This window comes from Electrophorus electricus, chromosome 25 (genome assembly GCF_013358815.1).
Source record: "Electrophorus electricus isolate fEleEle1 chromosome 25, fEleEle1.pri, whole genome shotgun sequence".
Taxonomy (NCBI): domain Eukaryota; kingdom Metazoa; phylum Chordata; class Actinopteri; order Gymnotiformes; family Gymnotidae; genus Electrophorus; species Electrophorus electricus.
This window is the reverse complement of record NC_049559.1, coordinates 4567235-4585886: the sequence shown is the minus strand read 5'-3', so window position 1 is coordinate 4585886 and position 18652 is coordinate 4567235. Positions and strand designations below refer to the sequence as shown.

The following is an 18652-nucleotide window of genomic DNA, read 5'->3' as shown; positions in this document are numbered from 1 at the left end:
AATTTAATTAAAAACTATAGTCATTTAAATGATTGTTTAAATTAAACTTCAACCTTGATTCATATTATGATTTTTTTCCCCCCGTTTTTATTTACATGTGTATTTATTATGGCAGCATACATTCGGTCCAACCAGATTATGGGCTGGGGAGAGAAGGCCATTGAAATCCGCTCCGTAGAGACTGGTCACCTGGACGGAGTCTTCATGCACAAGAGAGCTCAGAGACTTAAATTCCTGTGTGAGCGAAATGACAAGGTGAGTGTATGCAAACAGTAGTAGACACGCAGTCGGTCCACTGGTGGACACAGTCAAAGGGTGCCACTTCAGGCTCTTCTATTGCCATTATGTTCCCAGCATTGTTTGTTGTTACAGGTGTGGTGATATTGGATCATTCAGGTTTCTATTCAGCTAGTGCTCCGCTCTGCTTCTCTTACTAGTGTGAGAGTTGAATAGAATTGTGGGATATTGGAGGATTTACAGTCATCACTAACGTACTGTGCTGTGATCATTATATAGTAGTGATGCACTGAAATTTTGGACACCGAAAATTTGACTAAAATGTCCAACAAAGGTTCTTGACTTTTCCCATCAAAAGAAGAAAATGGCCTAACGTAAACAAATAAATAACTTAAAAAAACCCAAAAACAATTTGTTTAAGCCCCCAAAAAATGCTGTTTGTTCCCTTTGCTGTTCTGTTCTCATGAGCAGGAACAGTGAAAATGAAACATTTCATGGTCTCAGTGCATTTGACAAGCAAAGTGTAATCTCTGTTCATGCAAAGTTTCTGTCAGGCTCGGTAGGCAGATGAGGAGTCAATCTCAGGTAGAAATTAGTAGATTTAATAAAACCAAATTAGGACTGATGCAAAGGCATTGTCAAAACAGTCTTATCAAACAACCAGGCAGACTGAACAGGCTAGGGGTTGGCAAAAAAGGCTCATGAACCAGAGAGCAAGGTAAGTACAGTAAGGGCCGTCTTAAAATGAGAAGGCAAGGCAAGCCTTTGGAAGGCTTGATATCTTCCAGAATAGAAAGCTACAAACAGAGGCGTTTAAATACAGAGACAGAGTGGGGATAACTAGACACAGGTGAAATCAATAGACGGATTGGGAATGCACAGGAGGATTATGGGGAATGTAGTCTTCGGGAGTCAGGCTAGAGGCTGCAGATGTGACAGTTTGAAGAGGAGGTGCAACACCCAAGGATATCTCAACAACAGGTCTGATACACCATTTGAAAATGCGACATCCCTCTGAGTATGGAGGACACAGCAAAACTACAGAAGACAAAAAGAACGTCTCTGCTAGCATGCTGCCACCCTCTATAGCCACACTTTAAGAGAAGATGAAAAAATAGTGTTAGAGCACAAAGTATAACTAAAGTATAACTAAAAAAACTGGAACTCATTGCCTTGGATGACCAACTGTTCTTTCTTCGTTGTCAAGGGCATTGGATACATGTCTTCCTGTAAAATATAAAGGCAATTTGTTTTAAAAAAAAAAAAAGGCGTTTTTGAGTTTCATTTTTTCGGCCCACTGTATCCTGAATTTCGGTTCTCGTTTCAGCCAAGGTTTTGAATTTCAGTGCTGCACTATTATGTAGCTTTTATATAGCATTATGTGGGACTTCTTAGACCTTTGATGACCTTGACCTTCATTGTACATACTAGTTTATAGTTCTGTGCATACATAGTAAGTTAATCACTATCTAGGTTTGAGTAGAAAAAATGGATTAAAAATGGCCAAGTATATTCAAGTATGTCTTGAATTTCGATTTTGGCTCCAGATTTTTATTTTGATACATCATTAGGAAGAATTATGTATTTGTAGTATAGATAAACAGTCATATCTTACATTGTAAACAGCACTGAAGATTAAACCGCACTTATGGGATCACAGCCCCAACCACACAGTTAATGCAGCCTACTCCCGATCTCGTTTCATTTGAAAATTGTAATTATTGCTGCTTTTGTTTCATTTTTGCTAACACTGAAACGTCATTTTGCTGGGAGAAGAATATTTGAACATGAAGTTAAAATCATGGTTCCATCTTTTCTTTTGGATGCTTGTCTTGAAAACCGTTCAGTTTTCATTCTACACTTCAATAAACAGATATTGCATTTCAAAGCTAAATTCATTTCGATGACACATGGCACTGCTGAAACTTGAACCCACACACCGGTTGGTCAGAGGACAATATATTGGCTTGCAATGCCAAGCAGTAAAGGGAGAACTGTAAAATGATTCTCTTGATTTTGTCTTGACTGAATAGTTTGTTCAGTGTATTTAATTTGTTGGTAATGATTTGTTCCCAGGTTTTTTTTGCATCGGTGCGTTCTGGTGGTTCTAGCCAGGTCTACTTCATGACTCTGGGCCGGACCTCGTTACTCAGCTGGTAAACCTCGGTCAACGGGTATGGTGAGCCCTTTCTACCTTGCTATGACGACGGCAAAAACTACAACAACCATGAATCTGAACTACCACCGAATTTCCTCTATGTGACTAGCAGAAGTCATGCTACATAAATGGCTCGTGACAGACTGAGAAGCTGTCCAGAAAATTCAATTTACATGACAAAAGAATTGAGTGTGTGTGATGAGACGGAAGCCCAGGCTCTTTGTGGAAATGTGTGAGCAGGAAGTGTTATTGTTGAGACTGGGGAGAGATGTGAACTTGTGCAGTGTTATTGCTGAGCTGGGGGAAAGGTGTAAGCAGGAACAGTATTATTCATGTGTAAATGGTGTTTTTTTTTCCCCCCACAGTATCCCTACTTGATCATCTGGTAGAGTGACTAGCTGGCTAGTGGCCATAACTAAATGAGTGAGTTTCATAATGTAAGGTAAAGATAGGCTTCAGGTTTTTGTTGCTGGTTTGTTTTATTTTCCCTGGGAAAGTGAAATGTGTTCACATTGTGAAAAGTTGGCGAATGGAGGGTCTTGGACATAGGTGGACCATGAATAATATTTTGAAGTTGTTATTATTATTATTATTATTCACTAAATGGATTAGCATATTCCTGTACCTGTTGTTATCCATGCTTGCACAGCTTGTGTCCTCAGTCATTTTTTATTTTATTTTACTTATTTAATGTTGTTGAAGTCCATGGTGCTGACCCTTATTGTTTTCAAAGGCAGAGAGGAACCACCATTGTCATTTCTTTGTTAGTGTCGCTCTGACCACTTCCCTGACAGGGAAACGTAGGGAGCAGGTGTACACGCCTGACTCTAGTCTCTTGTCTAGTTAGAATTTCATAGGCTGAAATAGGCTTTGGTTGAAGTTATGTACCTGCTGTGAATATATGATAAGAAATCGAAAGTGAGTGGAAACATGTGTCACCTCAGCGTGCGCATGCATGGTGATGGAGGAGGGTGTGTTTGTATGGATGGGTCGAGTGGTTCTGTGTATGGATGTAAATGTATGGTTGAGTTGTGTGTGTGTGGGGGGGGGGGGGGGGGGGTTGTGTGGTTGCATTTGTGGATTTGAGAGAAATTATGTTTAATCTTAAATCATGTATTTTGACAGGTCATGTGTAATATACACAAACACAATACGTTCTGCTGGTGAATTTATTGGAACTCTTTTTTTTGTTTTCCTCCACCATTTCTGTAAGATGTTCCTTCCCTCTATATGCGATGCACTAAGTTGGAGTGCAGTGTGAAAATATTGTCATGTGGCTGAAACTGAAGGGCATGAACCCATTTTTTTATTTTCAACAATACTTCAGTAACTGAGCCTGACTGTTTCTGTTGTACATAACACTGGGATTATTTGCTGTCGGTTGTTATGTCAAATTATGTTTAATTATGTCAGTCATCTCTTTTTGCTGAAGCCTATGAAACTTATTGCATTTAAAAAGAAAATGGACCAGAAGGGTTATATTTCACACTAACCTGTTACTTTTCTGACTGTAAAATATAGGATTCTTTCAGCATCAGTGTAATGTTCTCTGCCTGCCACTTGGAGTTCTGTTAGGTGATTTAACAGTTATTGAAATTGATATTGAAATTAACAGATAGTAAATCTCTAGTGTCTGACACCTACAGACAGCACTGAGACAGTGGTATATGTCTTTACCATCCTGCTTTTGAAGACCTGCAAACAACCCAGTTCTGCTGTTCTGGAGTCTGGATTTATTGCAGATGTTCTGTTTTGTTTTTTTTGCTAGTGAGAGAGAATGAGATAAATGGTTTATTGCAATACCAATTTCCATAGTACCATACACAGACATTTTATTTTTCTTGTGTTTTTCTATTTGTCTCTCCTTATCACCCTTATTTTTGGCATTGAAAGTTTGAGCATAATCAGGACTAGCATAGTTACTCTGGGGGAGAAAGAAATTCTCCTTGCAAACACCCTGCTGTTTCCTCTTTGTTGTAAAGGATTATAAAGTGTTAGTTATATGTTTAATGTTCATATGTTTAAAAGTACTTTTTTTGGACTCAAGTCAGACCATCTAATAGACTAAACAAATCTTTCAGTTGACTTGTTAGGAGATCATGTGTGAATTGTGTAAAAGAAAGTAAGAACTGGGTTTGAATAATACCCAAAGCTACAGTAACACAAATTATAACACGCCTCGGCTCTCTCTTATACACACATGTAGCCCTAAGCCTGTTTGGCTTTGCCCTCACACCCTTGTTTGCCCACTTTTGTGTCTCTCCTTTAGTTTTTCCCTAAACCACTGCAACACACACATGCACACAACCCCACCCTACATGTCCCTCACCACCCATGCTCCCTTTTATCATTAGGGGTTTTTTTTCTCCCCTATATAATTTCATTTAATTGTAATGAGTAAGAATTATTGCAAAAGCTGTTGAACTTTCAGTTTACTTTAACTTTAGCTGTAATATATCAGTTGTGCTAAAATGACAAAACTGAGATGTACCGATGTTTAGGAACCACTAAATGAAACTTAATTTTTGGATCTTTGTTTTAAGTGCTTTTGTTACTCTTCGGTTCTGACATAGTTAAGATGCCTAACTATCAACCTTTTTTTTTCCTGTCTTTACAACTGTATATCAATAATGGCCTAATATAGTGCACACTTAATATAATGCTCACCTGTTGAGAAAATGTTTACAGAAGCAGTTTTGTTAAACTAATGTGCATCATTGTATTTATGTTCTCTCTTAAACAATTCTTTGCTTTTTTTGGCAATATTTCTTTACTCTGTTGTTTACAGATAATCATTGGGGCAGTGTTTTCTTAGTGCAGTGCAAAAATGCTCCTGCCTGATTGGATGTCTGTTCCCACCTGGTTGGATGTCTGTTCCCACCTGGTTGGATGTCTGTTCCCACCTGGTTGGATGTCTGTGTTTCAGTGGCACTATATTGTTTGTCCTCTCTGTATGGCAGGATGTCCTGTATTTTCCTGATGGTCCTTTGTTTTTCTTTGAAAATAAACTCCTAAAGTAATTTAAGGTACCTTCATGGCATGTTTGTTTTTATTTTTGTTTCCTTGAAAACAAACAACAAAATAACTTGTACATACCATTTTACAATCTAATCACATAGGTAATCCAAGAGATTTGAACAGGTAAAACTAGCATGTATTTTAAACATTTTTAAAATGTTAGTATTTGTTATATGTATTCAGGGTATGTAATTATTTAGGTAGAAATGTATTATGTAAATTATCTGAATTATTAATTAATACATAATTAGTGAGCTCTGACATCCTCTTTCTGTTCAGATGTAACATGTAGGGATTTTCTCAATACCACCAATGTATCACAAGTTTGAGAGAATTTTCTACAGCTTCATATACCTTCATGACCCAAGCAAGTATTTTTCCATTTATCTCTAGTATGTTAAACCACATCTTTTTAAGGTGGCAAGTCTGTAATTCTGAAGCAGCTTGCAGTTCATACTCAACTTGGAGGCATAACATGATATTGATAGCAGGTGGGCAGCAGGTAGATGGCTCTATGAGTTAGCAGGTGGTGTTTTGAGCCATTCATACACTTGCATATATGCTCATTTAGCTTGGTGGCTAGTATTCCTTACAGGAGCTTCCTTGTTGACAGGTCACCACAAGGTGTGGTATATATACCAAGGTGTGGTACCAAAGTGTGGTATATATCAAGGAGATGCACTGTCCCCACTGCTCTTCTGCATAGGTCTGAATGCACTCAGCTAGATCATCAATAAGAGTGGATACAGTTAAAAGTCAGGAGTAGAACTAATATCAGCCACCTCCTGTATATGCTTGACACCAAACTCACTGTTCCACATGATAATGATCTACAGCAAAGACATAGAAATGTCATTCGGGCAGGAAAATGTAGTCTGCTGATGGTTAAAAGATGAAAAGTGGTCTGGTCATGGAGAATTGAAGTTCCACGAGGCCGTCTAACAGACCTAGATGACAGGTACAAATACCTGGGGATTCTCCAATCATGGTTCCCACTATGAAGCAGAAAATGAGAAGGACAGCACCATCCAAGTACCTCCATAGGATAAGACAGGAGGGGGGAAGGGGTCTATAAAGTGTTAGATCTATTGTTCATGGTAACCACAAAACATCCATGAATACATTCAAGCAATGGCCTCAAGGATCAGTGGATGAGAAAGTGCCTCAGACAGCTAGGGAATGTGATCACCATGGAAGCTATGGCAGGATAAGCCCCTCCATGGAATGCACCACTGATGCTGACATAAGATAATCCTACCAATAGTTGGACAAGGCAGGAGTGAAGCACTAGCAAAGGCATGTGTGTATCACACCAAAGAAGACCCAAGACTGCAAATGAGCCTCTGAGATGATCCAGCACCTAGTAGCAGAATGCAAGATGCTGGCAGGCAAAGCATACACTGAGAAATCAAGTGGCTGAGATCATGTTCAGAAACATATACAAGGCATATAAGGTGTACACCCCCAAGTTCAAATGGTGGACACAAACAAGGTTAACATCTTGTGGGACCTCCAGCTCAAGACACATAAACAAGTAGTGGTGAACCAACTAGACATTAAGTTAGTGGACAAGATGCAGAAAACAGCAGTGGTAATAGATGTGGCAGTTCCAAGTGAGGGAAACACCCAAAGGAAGGAATTTGAGAAGTTGGAAACATACTGGTTGCTGGTCTTTTACTGTGATGATTATATAAACATGATACAAATGTTTGTTTGTTTGTTTGTGTGTGTGTGCGGGGGGGGGGGGGGGGGTTCTCCTCTAATTCCATTAGTAAAAGCTTTCATGTGTTCGAATGCACCTACATAACTACTCCAAACGTGCCCGCACACAAACCGAAGAATATACACAGGTAAAATATTGGGGGGAAAAATGAATACATTTATATATATATATATATATATATATATATATATATATATATATATATATATATATATAAATGAAATGTTTTCGTGAAATTCAAAAGACAAATATTCATAGGTTTTACCTGTTACACTAACACAAGACAATGAGACACATTCACAAAACACTGGCACCTCAAACCCATGTTGCCTGTTCTGTTCCATCATTGTGTGATAAAATCAGTGGTTTCTTGGTTTACCAGTCATGCAGAAACTTGAGGGGTTTCAGAGTAGGGTAGGTTCAGCTCATTTCATGAATTTACAACACCACATCATTTGATGAATTAACGATACCACAGTGCGAGAGCAGCTGTATATGCTTGACATTGTATTAAAATACCTTTTTGTGGTCTTTTATTTTAAGGAATGCTGGCCATATCCCTTTCAGGACTGTGTGTGTGTTGTGGTGCGTCCACTGTTTATTTTGCAATCGGTGTGGGAACTGTGATTGATTGTTTTTTTTTTCCTTTCCCCTTGTACTTCCCTTTCCCCTCGTCTGTTACTTGCGTTCTTGGAATGGTTGGCTGAGTGGATGGGTTTGGTGAATAACGTAGATGAATTGAAATTCAGACTGGTGCATACATGTGTCAGAGAGGTTTCAATATTTACAGAATGCTTCGTGGAAGTAGGCAGGGAAGTAATCCACTGTGACTCATCTGGTATTTAAAAAACTGCAATATTGCAAGTTATTCTGTGAGGAATACCAATATCCTCCTGACTACCGGGAAAAAAAAAAAATGTCTCCCAATTCATTTTTTTTAACTTCCCCAATTGTTTGGAAGGCAATGAGCATACTGAAAAAAAAAAAATAAATTTAATGTTTTTATTTTAAAAATATAATGTGTCCACTACAGTGGACATCTGAACACGCTACCTATGAAACTGAATCATAATCACAGTAAATCAATCCCAAAGAAAATATCAAGTTGTCATAAGATATATGATGAAAACTACCAACAGCTAGGATACTCTATATGTAACTCTTTTCTAGTGTATGTCTAGTGTATTTTGATGTTATGGAGTTATGTTTATGGAGTATGACAATTTCCTTTCTTTTAAACACAGAGGAAGATCTTGCACTTTATACACATCACATACATTTTGTGTTGCAACCACACCTGCGACACCTTGATGCATGTGTTTCATCCACCATCTGTGGGAGATGGATGGCCCCATAGTGTCTCAGCTGCATTTGGCTGAGGTTTCCACTTTTGATGTGGGGGAATGTAGTCATCTTCACTCTCACTGGCGATTCCTACTTAGACCTGAGTAATCATCTGGAAAATTGTACGCACATCCTATAGAAACTTAGCATCCTGTTGGCCATGTCCACACCACCCATGTTTTTGTTGTACTCAGCAATTGCCACTGGTCTTGACACCTGGACATACCTTTTCTCTTTCTTAAACCATCTATTGCATGTGTCCTGTGGCTCAATGCCATAGGCAGAGGATGCCATGACCACTGGTTTGTTGTCAATCCACTTGATGACAGCGAGTTCCAGATCTCACCTGACCACCATCTCAGATGCTCCTCTTCCTTTCTTTTTGATGGCCTGAACCCCTTGTGCTGATGGACACCATTTTCTTTAAAGAGGAAGAGTAAGTTGCTAAAGCCCCACCCCCATTACATTGGTATCATTTAAAAGTTCTAAATGTCCTCTTTAAAGAACAAAAGGAGTTAGCTCTGTAGTAAATTTGGTGTGGGAGATATTTAAGTCTAAATATGTACTCTAGAGAGGACAAAATTGAACTGCTGGTAGTCAGGAGGTTAAGGACACATAAAGACGTCCTGGATGTAGTTTAAAATATTTACAAAATAAAATCTCAAATAAGGTTCTGAAAATCCCCAATAGGATTAGTCAGACATGCAGGAGCTTTGACTATTAAGGCTTTAAATGTCAAAAGCACTCACTTTATGGGCAATGTGGAAATTAATAGGGAGTCTTTAAATAAGACGAGTAATACACACTTTCTTTTTGTTTCAAGGATTTAAACCCTTTAAAAATTATATGGTGTGTTGCTGATACAGTGTGTTGATGAAGAGACACTGAATATTTGTATGCAATGTTTTATCATTCCACAGGAACTGTGCACTGTATATTGAAGGCACACCGTTTGTTTATAAACGTGTGTGGGGGTATTTGAGGTTAGTAGGTGGGGGAGGTGAATGGGTCTTTCAAAAGGTAATTGATGCATAAAATATCTTAAAGTTCAAAGTCTCTCTGTCTCTGTCTCTCTTTCTCTCTGGTTACATCCAAAACTGCATACTACTGCATAACAAATATAATGTAAAATGTACAAAATTAAGGTTGTGTGCCAAGTTACGCTATATGACCTCATAAAGGCTTTCATGTGTGGCAGTGATTCAGTGTTGTGTCCAAAACTGAAATATAGAAATTCTCTCATGCTCCAACAATACTCGTTAAAAAGCAGCATGTAAATTGCAGCATGTAGTGTGTGGTTTTGCAGGAGTGTACACACACAAAGCAACTGCAACACTGTGAGGATAAAGAGCATCCAAATCATTGTGGAACCAACTGAAGCTTCAATATACAACTTGTATCTTATTGACTTAAGTACTAAGTACTTTTTAATTGTAAACACTATTTTAGCTAATGTTAAAAGGGTTACTTAGCAGCCATAGTCTATTATATAAATACTTTAGGAAAATAGTTATTTCGTCAGCTGGTTCTATTTTATTATCTTTCCATGATGGTTTTACAGAACTATTTCCATTTAAATGAGAAATAGCTTTCAGTTGGACAATTTAAGCCAAAGACACCACTCATTACTCCGTACACACAGACACAGCAGAAGTGTGTGAGATAGCATTACCTTAATTGTGTTTCTGTGTTTGCGAGCGTGCACACACACGCGTGTGTCTGCGGTGTGTGCTCAGCATGTATGCAGGCATGTGCACACATGCGCGTTTAGTCTGTGTGTGTGGTTTGGGTGTGTATGTGTAATTTTTGTGTTTTCTAGAAAGGTGATTTGAAATGGCCTTCTGATTGGGAAAGCTGAGGAATTTCCAGGCTCACGAGAGAAGTCTTAAAGTGCTCGAACTGGAGGTTCCCCAATAGGCGCCTACAGACAGCACAAGGGAAAGAACTGCTAACAGCTTCTGTCTCCTGCAGCAAATCTCCTTCTACCTCCTTCTTCTATTTCCTTCTGTCTTACCTCCATTGTCAGTCCCATTTTTGCCGGCTGGTCTTCTCTTCATCACAATGATCATCATCATCAGACAGGTGAGAGCTAATAAAGTTTGTCTAGGTGTGAGCGCATGGATGGATTTGCCCAAATGTGTTCTATATTAATTATTTTAAGCATGACTTGAAAATATTAATTAAATCTTTACATAAGCTACATCATTGATTTTATTTTTATATTTTTCATGAACAACACCATAAGGTAAAACAATATATTGTACTTAAAAAAAACTTTAAAAACTGTCTTATCAGACAATATGCTTAATTGTACTGAAATGTACATAATTGTACTTAAATAATATGTGAGCTGAATGCTGAATGAAGGACAATTTGAGGAGCAGTTTAGTGGAACTAAAAAATGCCTCTCTGCGCTTGCTTCTGAATGAGCTGTTCAGACATTCATATTGACTTTTTGCCTTCAGTGATAATGCACCAGTTTAGTGTCAGATTGTCTGATAACAGACAGTTCTTTAAAGTATTTATTTGAAGTAACTTATATAAAGATTCAATGTGTATTTTCAATTCATGCTTAAAAGTAATACCAGTGTTTTTCACTAACAGTTTAACATTTATTCAACATCCATATATTTTATTGTATCTTCTTTAGGCCTTTTTGTGATCTATTCTGGAATGACAGAACAAATAGTGAACTAGCTGGAGAATAATACCCACTGCTTTGGCTCAGTCTCTTGTGTTTGCTTCTTATTGTGTCATTAGATGAAGTGGTGTAACTCGGTATGAGTGATGAGGTGTGTGTTTGTAAGCAGTCATTTGACTCTTTGCTCTGTTTCACCCAGTCTTCCTTTGGCTTCCTCACATGGATGGTTGTGTGCATTACTTTTTCCATGGCCCATGCACTACCTACAAAATGTAAGATGTTTGTGGAACTGCAAACCTTATTAACTGGGTTGAGTTGAATTTCACTGAACTGAACCAGACCTTTTCCCCTCTGCTGATTTACCTCTGTATCCTTGAACAAAACTCTTAAAATAAGCCATTGTGTATTGTTCAGCCAGCTGTTTGGCTGTGGGTCCAGAGATCCCAGACTTCCACACTCAGGGAGAACTAGTGGTCATCAGATTCCCATTTCTTGAAGATGCAATTCTGTACTTGAGGCTCCTAGTGGACAACAGCACATTTCACATCTCACACAGCGAACAGCATGACCTCCAAAATGACACTGTCAGGGTCATACAGCGGGGGCGATCCCTTTGGCTCCTCCCCTCACACCCATCAGATTCAGGAACGTATTCTTATGTACTCAGGTTGGTCCCTCCGCTTCGAATACGTTATGCTTGAATAAGGTTAATGGCACACACCAGAAAATGGCCTGGTTTTAGGTCAATATTTTGTTTTCTAAAAGTTTTCCATATAATTATTACTATATATTAATAATGTTGGCAGATTACAAATCATTTGTCTCTTTCTACCTTGTTGTCTGTATTTATGTATGTTTGTATGTGTGTGTATGTGTATATATATATATATATATATATATATATATGTGTGTGTGTGTGTGTGTGTGTGTGTGTGTGTGTGTGTGTGTGTGTGTGTGTGTGTGTGTGTATGTGTGTGTGTGTGTTTGTACATGTGTGATTGGATGTGTATGTTTGTATGTTATCCCTTTAGCAGTGACATGTTCTGCATTACCGGGAGCATTTCTGTGACCATCTATGAGACAGGAAGAGAGGACCTGGATATGATGTCATATCCTGTCTCTGCACAGCCAGACACAGATCTGAACATCAGTTGTCCCCACATAAAACATTTCATAATGGCTGGAAGTCCACAGTGGTACAAGGTGGGTTTCAGTAACAGAAGAGAGTGACAGCATGTTTGGTAATAGGAAGACAGCCAGTTTGTCTGCTTAAGCCACAAAACTTCCAATGCTGCATTTGTAAATTTGTATTGGTCAATTTGCTAACACTTATTCGCTTACTTTTTACAGGGTTTTAATGTGGGTGCTTTTCCTTTAATCAGTACTCGTTATAAGCGGGAAAAAGGAAATTTGCTTACTATTACGAAAGTTTCTCCTGAAGACAAAGGTTTATACACCTGTAAGCTCAAAGTGATTTTCAATCACACCCACTACAATGTTAGCAGGACCTGGAAACTACAAGTATTAGGTAAACTATGAGTCGCAGAATTACATGGTACCACAGATAACATTTATTCTCATTTGCATGATCACAAAGCCTGGGCAAATGCATGTTATATCCTGCTTATAAGAGTAAATGTATGTATCTCACGCATATGGACTAGCACTGTATCTGCACTAAGATCTACTGTGGTTATCCTTAAAATGGGCTACTATCTATAAATCACCAGCTAAAAGCTAACCAGCTAGCCTTTCTATATTTGAGCAAAGCTCCCTCTTAAGTTGTATTTATATAATTATTTCTGTCCTCACTGTGTTTTCCTTAATGTTGTTCAGCCCCGGTTACAAATATTCCAGACTCAGGTAGTAAACAACCTACCAAGTCAACAGCTGCTGCAGTGACATGTGAGTGACCTCTGATTTATGTGACAATTCACTGTGGGAGAGCAACCAGCAAACCAGAAAAAAAAAAAAGAAAACTAGAACAGAGGTCAGAAACACAGGCAGAAGACTATAGGCTTGATAGGAACTTACAAAACTGGTGAACAGCGATAGAGTTGAAATATGGCATGACAGTACAGAAACAATAAAAGTGTCAAGAAGCAGAACACAGCTGTAAGGAGGTGCTGTGGTGGAGTTCACAGATTGTATTTCAACAGCTAGAAAGCTCCTTAAATGTGTTCATATTCCACAGATTTTAGAACTTGACCATCATCCTTTTAAATTACATAAATTTAGATCCATGCATAAATAAATATATACATATGTACGCAAATAAATACATATGTTTGGATATAAGTTTGCAATACTTAATAAGAAGCTGCTTGTAGTAATGTAGGTATACAGTATGTAATAGATGTGTGTGGGCTTAATGATGATTCTTTCATGCAGCATCAGCTATACTCTACCCTTACATCACTACACCTGTAAATGGATCCATGATTGAAAGTCATTTTGGTGAGTTCACTGTGCACTCTTCAATTAAAGCTTAAATGGACAAAGAACATTAGAAATGCATTAAAAACACTGTTCAATCCACTGAACTACTTACACAAATGCTTGTACATTTTACTGTAAGATACATGCGTTTCTCAGAGGATCTGCAAAGACAGTATTCCTTGCATTCCAAAATATGCAATACAATTAGCAAAACATCCATTAAAATAAGTAAGGTGTACTTAAAATGTAAAATGTACACTTTATAAGGCGATAATTGCAATGAACAGAAGATGTTTTGGTCTTTGATTTACAATATTTGCATTCAGGCTCCAGTTTGGTGATCCAGTGTAAGGTGCTGGTTGGTAATCAGTCATATGACCACACTGAGGTCACCTGGTTGGTCAATGGCCGGTCGGTGGACAGTTCATATCTGAGTGAGCGAGCATTTCAAGCAACTAGGAGGTAAGCATTCAAAACTCTGTTGACCTCTGAACCCTGTGAGTCTTTTACATTGTAATGCGATGAGGCGGAGCAGGATGCGAGGACGGATCATTTAATACACAATGATACGCTTATTGCAACACAAAACAAGGGCAACTACGTGGCTCGCAGGCTAACAGGGTTCAAACATCGACAACATTCACACAAACGCAAGATTTATATACATGCACACTAATGATACACAATGAGGAGCAGGTGTGAAACACAGGGAGGGTGTGGCCATACGGACGGATGAACGAACACACACACACACACACACACACACACATAAACACACACAGGGAGATGTTTGGGAGGAGGGGCCGTACCTTGACATACATGTGTTACATATTAGTATATTAAAAATGTCCCCAAGCACTAAAAATGTGCCCTAGATTTGTAACTCATTTGGACTGATTTTTTTTAAAGCCATAAATCCTTTTTAATGGTATTCTGATTGATACTACATTAATGGTCACTATGAAGATGTATGTGGAATACACACTGGCATGTACAGTGAACATTAATGAGCATACTGGTTTAAAAATTTCTTTGGAGAAAAAAATCCAGGTGTTAGATTCTGGATGCATCGTCCAATCAAAGCACAAATTACAATCAACAAAACTGCAAGCTAAAGTGAAGTTAAAAGTAGATGGCTGGCTCTAACAGTCCTGTGATAATGGTGAAGATCTGCTGTTAGCTTGATTTATAACAAGTGCTATATTCCTACAGATTTGTAAAATTAATACCAATTAAATTTAAATAGCAAAACTAAAATTAACATTTTCAACATCACTATCTGGCTAATGTTAGATGGATAGCAGTTAAAAATGCCATTTATAATACACTGAGATGTTCACTGAATAGGGTCAGGTTAGGAATTATAACCTTTTGGTGGTGCTGTTCATGATTCCATCGGTGGCAAAAATCTCCCCAGAGTACCAAGGCAGCAGTTCTCACAGTAAATCTCTGCCGTACTGTAGAAAAATTATGCCTCAAAAGAAAAGTAAAGAACAGCATGCAACCTTATCATCTACACACTCATAGTAACCAAATATTAACCAAGCAGCAGCATACCAACAACCCAAATCATACTAACCAAATACAGAGAAAGGTGTGGAGCTGGAAAGAAAAGCAAAGATAACTGTAAACTGCTCTATTGCTTTCAACCAGTAGCTCACACCCAGCACACAGACAATATATGTTTGAATTAGTTTGATTTCTTTCTGTTTGTTTTGGCAGCAAGATTTCATTTAACTTGCCTTGTGGGTGGAATGGGCTAACTTAATCATTAGGAGTGACATAGGAATATAGCTAGTGCTTGTAGGAGTGTTGTAGATGCCAGACAAAAAAAATCAAGCGGCGATGACAAGCTTTCATTTCGTATTATGAAAATGAACCGAATTGATGATAGCACATATTGTTCAAGGTCGACCGAAATGTCTAACCAATCTTTCAGGTAGAAAACATCCACTTAAATTACATCAACTGCAGTTTGAAAGGGATATACCTCGCAGGAAAAAAACAAAAAAAAACTACTTGCATTTGAAATTGGGACTACAAATGGTTGTGGGGTGCAGAGTTGCATGGTAGAGCTCACTTGTGCCCCCTTGTGGCACTGGGGTTGTAGAGCTCACTTGAGCCCCCTTGTGGCACTGGGGTTGTAGAGCTCACTTGTGCCCCCTTGTGGCACTGGGGTGGTATAGACCGCCTTCCTTTTTGCTGTGCACTCTCGACTTCTTTGACGTATTCCAGGTCAGCGGTGCAATTCCACACCAGTGCAGTGTAGTGACACGTGATAGAGAAGATATTTCCTGCTTCAAAAACAGCTCCAAAAAATGATGTTTTCACACTAGAGCTTTTTTTCTGGACCCAGGTTCATTGCTTGACTTATCGCTTTACTCCCCTTTTCGAGTGTCGTCATGCCAGGGAAAGGACTACAGTGTATTTCATGTAGGCTATCCATATGATAGTCCCATGTTATCACTATTATGCAACGGTATACAGTATATGGTGCGTGAAAACACTAACACGGTGTGTCTAGAGCTTAATTTATATATAGAACATTGAACTTTCACTGCTCATTAATTCATATCAGGAACTTGCAAGTGATACATTATCATAATTTTGACTCCATGCTCAGTATTAGGTTAAATATATGTATATAGATATATGACTAAATATATGGACATATATGTTTGTTTCTAGGGTGTTGCCCAACCATGTGGTGGTGGAGCTTGTTTTTCTGGAGGTGCATGAGGAGGACACAAGAGTGGAGCTAAAGTGTGTTGCTCAGAACTTGTCAGGAAAGCAGGAAGTCATTACACAAGTTACACTGGAAGGTAGGTGCACACAAAATGATTTTATGTGTATATTATGATTATGCTGCCAAAGGTCAAAAGTGTGGATGCACCTACTCTTTGTTTATTTCATATTTGTTTTGGAAATCAATTTATAAGTATACTATCAATTTCATATTAGTCTGTCACTACTTTTTAAATATTAGAAGCCATAAGGCATAAGCCATTAGATTAAATTGCTATGAAAAATTTGCATTCTGTCAGGTGTGCACAGACTTTTTACTGGTCCTGTATATGAGACAGCACCAGTACAATACTTGGCCGGTGCATGTTATTTAGATATTGAAATATATTGACTGCTTATTGGATTATATTTTCATATGGGTACTTCATGATCCTCAACCCTAGCTTTTGATTAACGGGATCACTAGGGCACCTGAAGCAGGTATGCTAGGGTGAGGACTGGAGCACAGAAAGAGAAAATGTGAAAGAAAAAATAAGCAGGTTAGGAAAAGTAAAATGAAACCCCGTGTCATTTAATTTACTTGCACCCTACAAACATCTCTGCATACAGACTCCATGACGATGTGGTTGGTGGTAGCTGCTGTATCCTCTTGCTTTTTTCTCCTGGTGATGAGTGTGTTCCTGTATCAGCTCTGCCCTACATCACCCAAAAGGAATAACTACATACGTGCTCGACAGAACAGCAGCTTTTAAATGTCTTTCATCTGCTCAACACATTTTACTTTTTGCTGGGAATATTTCAAATACACAAAAACATTTTTTTTTACGCTTTTCAGTTTCATTTTAGTTTGATTTGAAAGCCAGCAAACGAGGGTTCACAATCAATTGTGCAATGTCAAGGCAATGTTTAAAATAATATATAAAATTATAAAATATAAAAATATAAATTCTAAAATAATTGTAGAATTCTTATCCTGAGAATGAACTACTTTGATTTTTTTATTCTATGTCAGCTTTGTGAATTTCATGTTAAAATCATTTTCTGGTCTTTTCATGTAAATTGTATGGTACAAGAATTGTACAAGTTCACAACTTAATATCTTTCAAAATTGTCTGGAATTGTGGTTCATGCATATTCATTTAAACTGCAGTGGTAGTCTCTCTGACTTCCTGAAACATGGCGATGTTGTATGCTTGTTGGAGTCATTTGTAATAGAATTTCTTTAGGTGGATTTACATCTAGGAAGTATGTGCAAGTAACAAAAGTGCAATGTCCAATTTCTTTTCAAATGAATGCTGCAATACTGCATTTGGTTTTGTTGGTGATAATAGTGATAAGCATGTGTTTGTGCAACATGCCTGAACTTTCATTGTGCTAGTAATAAATGTCAAAAACCGTTGTAATGATAGTAAAGCAATGCATGTTTGTAATCTTAATAATGGTATTAATATATTAGGAACATTCTAAATATAATTTTCAGTAAGGATTTCATTTCTTTCCTGCCCTAGATGTGATATTAATATTCTAAGCAGCAGCTCCTGAATTACTCACATCACTGCTATCTATGTACAGACCTGATGTCTCTGTACACACACATTAAAAAAACTCATAAAAAACTCTTATATCTGGTATTTTGCCTGCATGTAAATAGACACAGAGACATGAGGTGTCAGGTTATATTGCATCAAAATTATAGTTTTCTCTTTGTTGAAGAAGCATGTGGCAAATCCACTAAGAACATCATATAAGTTCAGAACAACAGTAAACAAAGGAAACTACAGCTTGTTTCTCCTAAATACACCACTACATGTTATTAGCTCTCAGAGAGCAACCTGGTAGTTCTATTACTGGCCACCAGAGGTCCTCATCTCCAGAGTTCTGATTTCTATGGTTATCGCTTAAACTCACCTGCACCCACTCCTTTTCATTAACACGCTATATAAGGCTCCCAAGAAACTTTAGTCTTTGCGAAGCATGCCAGACTATCATCACTCTGCATACAAAGCTGTTGTTTTCTGTATCTTTTATTTATTTTATTACTCTGCCTGTTACTGTTTATTTGGATTTTGTCCTGTCCTAGTGTACTACTGCCCTTCTATGACTCGATTATTGACCTTTTTGCTGTCTGGACCTTTTGCTTCTTGTCTCTGGCCCTGCCATTTTATTCAGCAGGTTCTCCCTTGCACAGCAGCGGGGCATGGGGTTGGTAGGAGGAACCACCACAGCTGAGACCGGATCAGCAAATAGGTGTTCCACAGAAGAAAGAGAGGGTAGGTTATTAGGCATGTCCAAATGCTAAAGTGTAAAAATTAGGGAATCAATATTGCTCAAGGATGGACTCTGGCAG

The 18652-nt window shown here is 38.2% G+C and overlaps 2 protein-coding genes across 10 annotated transcripts in view; both read left to right on the top strand.

Moving 5' to 3' along the window:
- Positions 1-5424, top strand: part of map4k4 (mitogen-activated protein kinase kinase kinase kinase 4) — a 55207-nt gene extending 49783 nt beyond the window's left edge. For all 9 annotated transcript variants that reach the window (XM_027006859.2, XM_027006860.2, XM_027006858.2 and 6 more), the window contains 2 exons: positions 116-255; positions 2314-5424. In XM_027006859.2, the coding sequence (XP_026862660.2) occupies positions 116-255; positions 2314-2397 (224 nt within the window). In that variant the 3' untranslated portion in view covers positions 2398-5424. The remainder of the gene's footprint in view (positions 1-115; positions 256-2313) is intronic.
- Positions 5425-10417: 4993 nt separating this feature from the next.
- LOC113575382 (interleukin-1 receptor type 2) lies at positions 10418-17849 on the top strand. The gene is made up of 10 exons (XM_027006849.2): positions 10418-10562; positions 11321-11393; positions 11536-11788; positions 12153-12324; positions 12472-12649; positions 12958-13026; positions 13513-13578; positions 13887-14022; positions 16249-16382; positions 16915-17849. Exons 1-10 carry the CDS (start codon positions 10542-10544, stop codon positions 17055-17057), a joined length of 1245 nt encoding a protein of 414 aa, XP_026862650.2. The 5' UTR covers positions 10418-10541; the 3' UTR covers positions 17058-17849.
- The last annotated feature ends 803 nt before the right edge of the window (positions 17850-18652 follow it).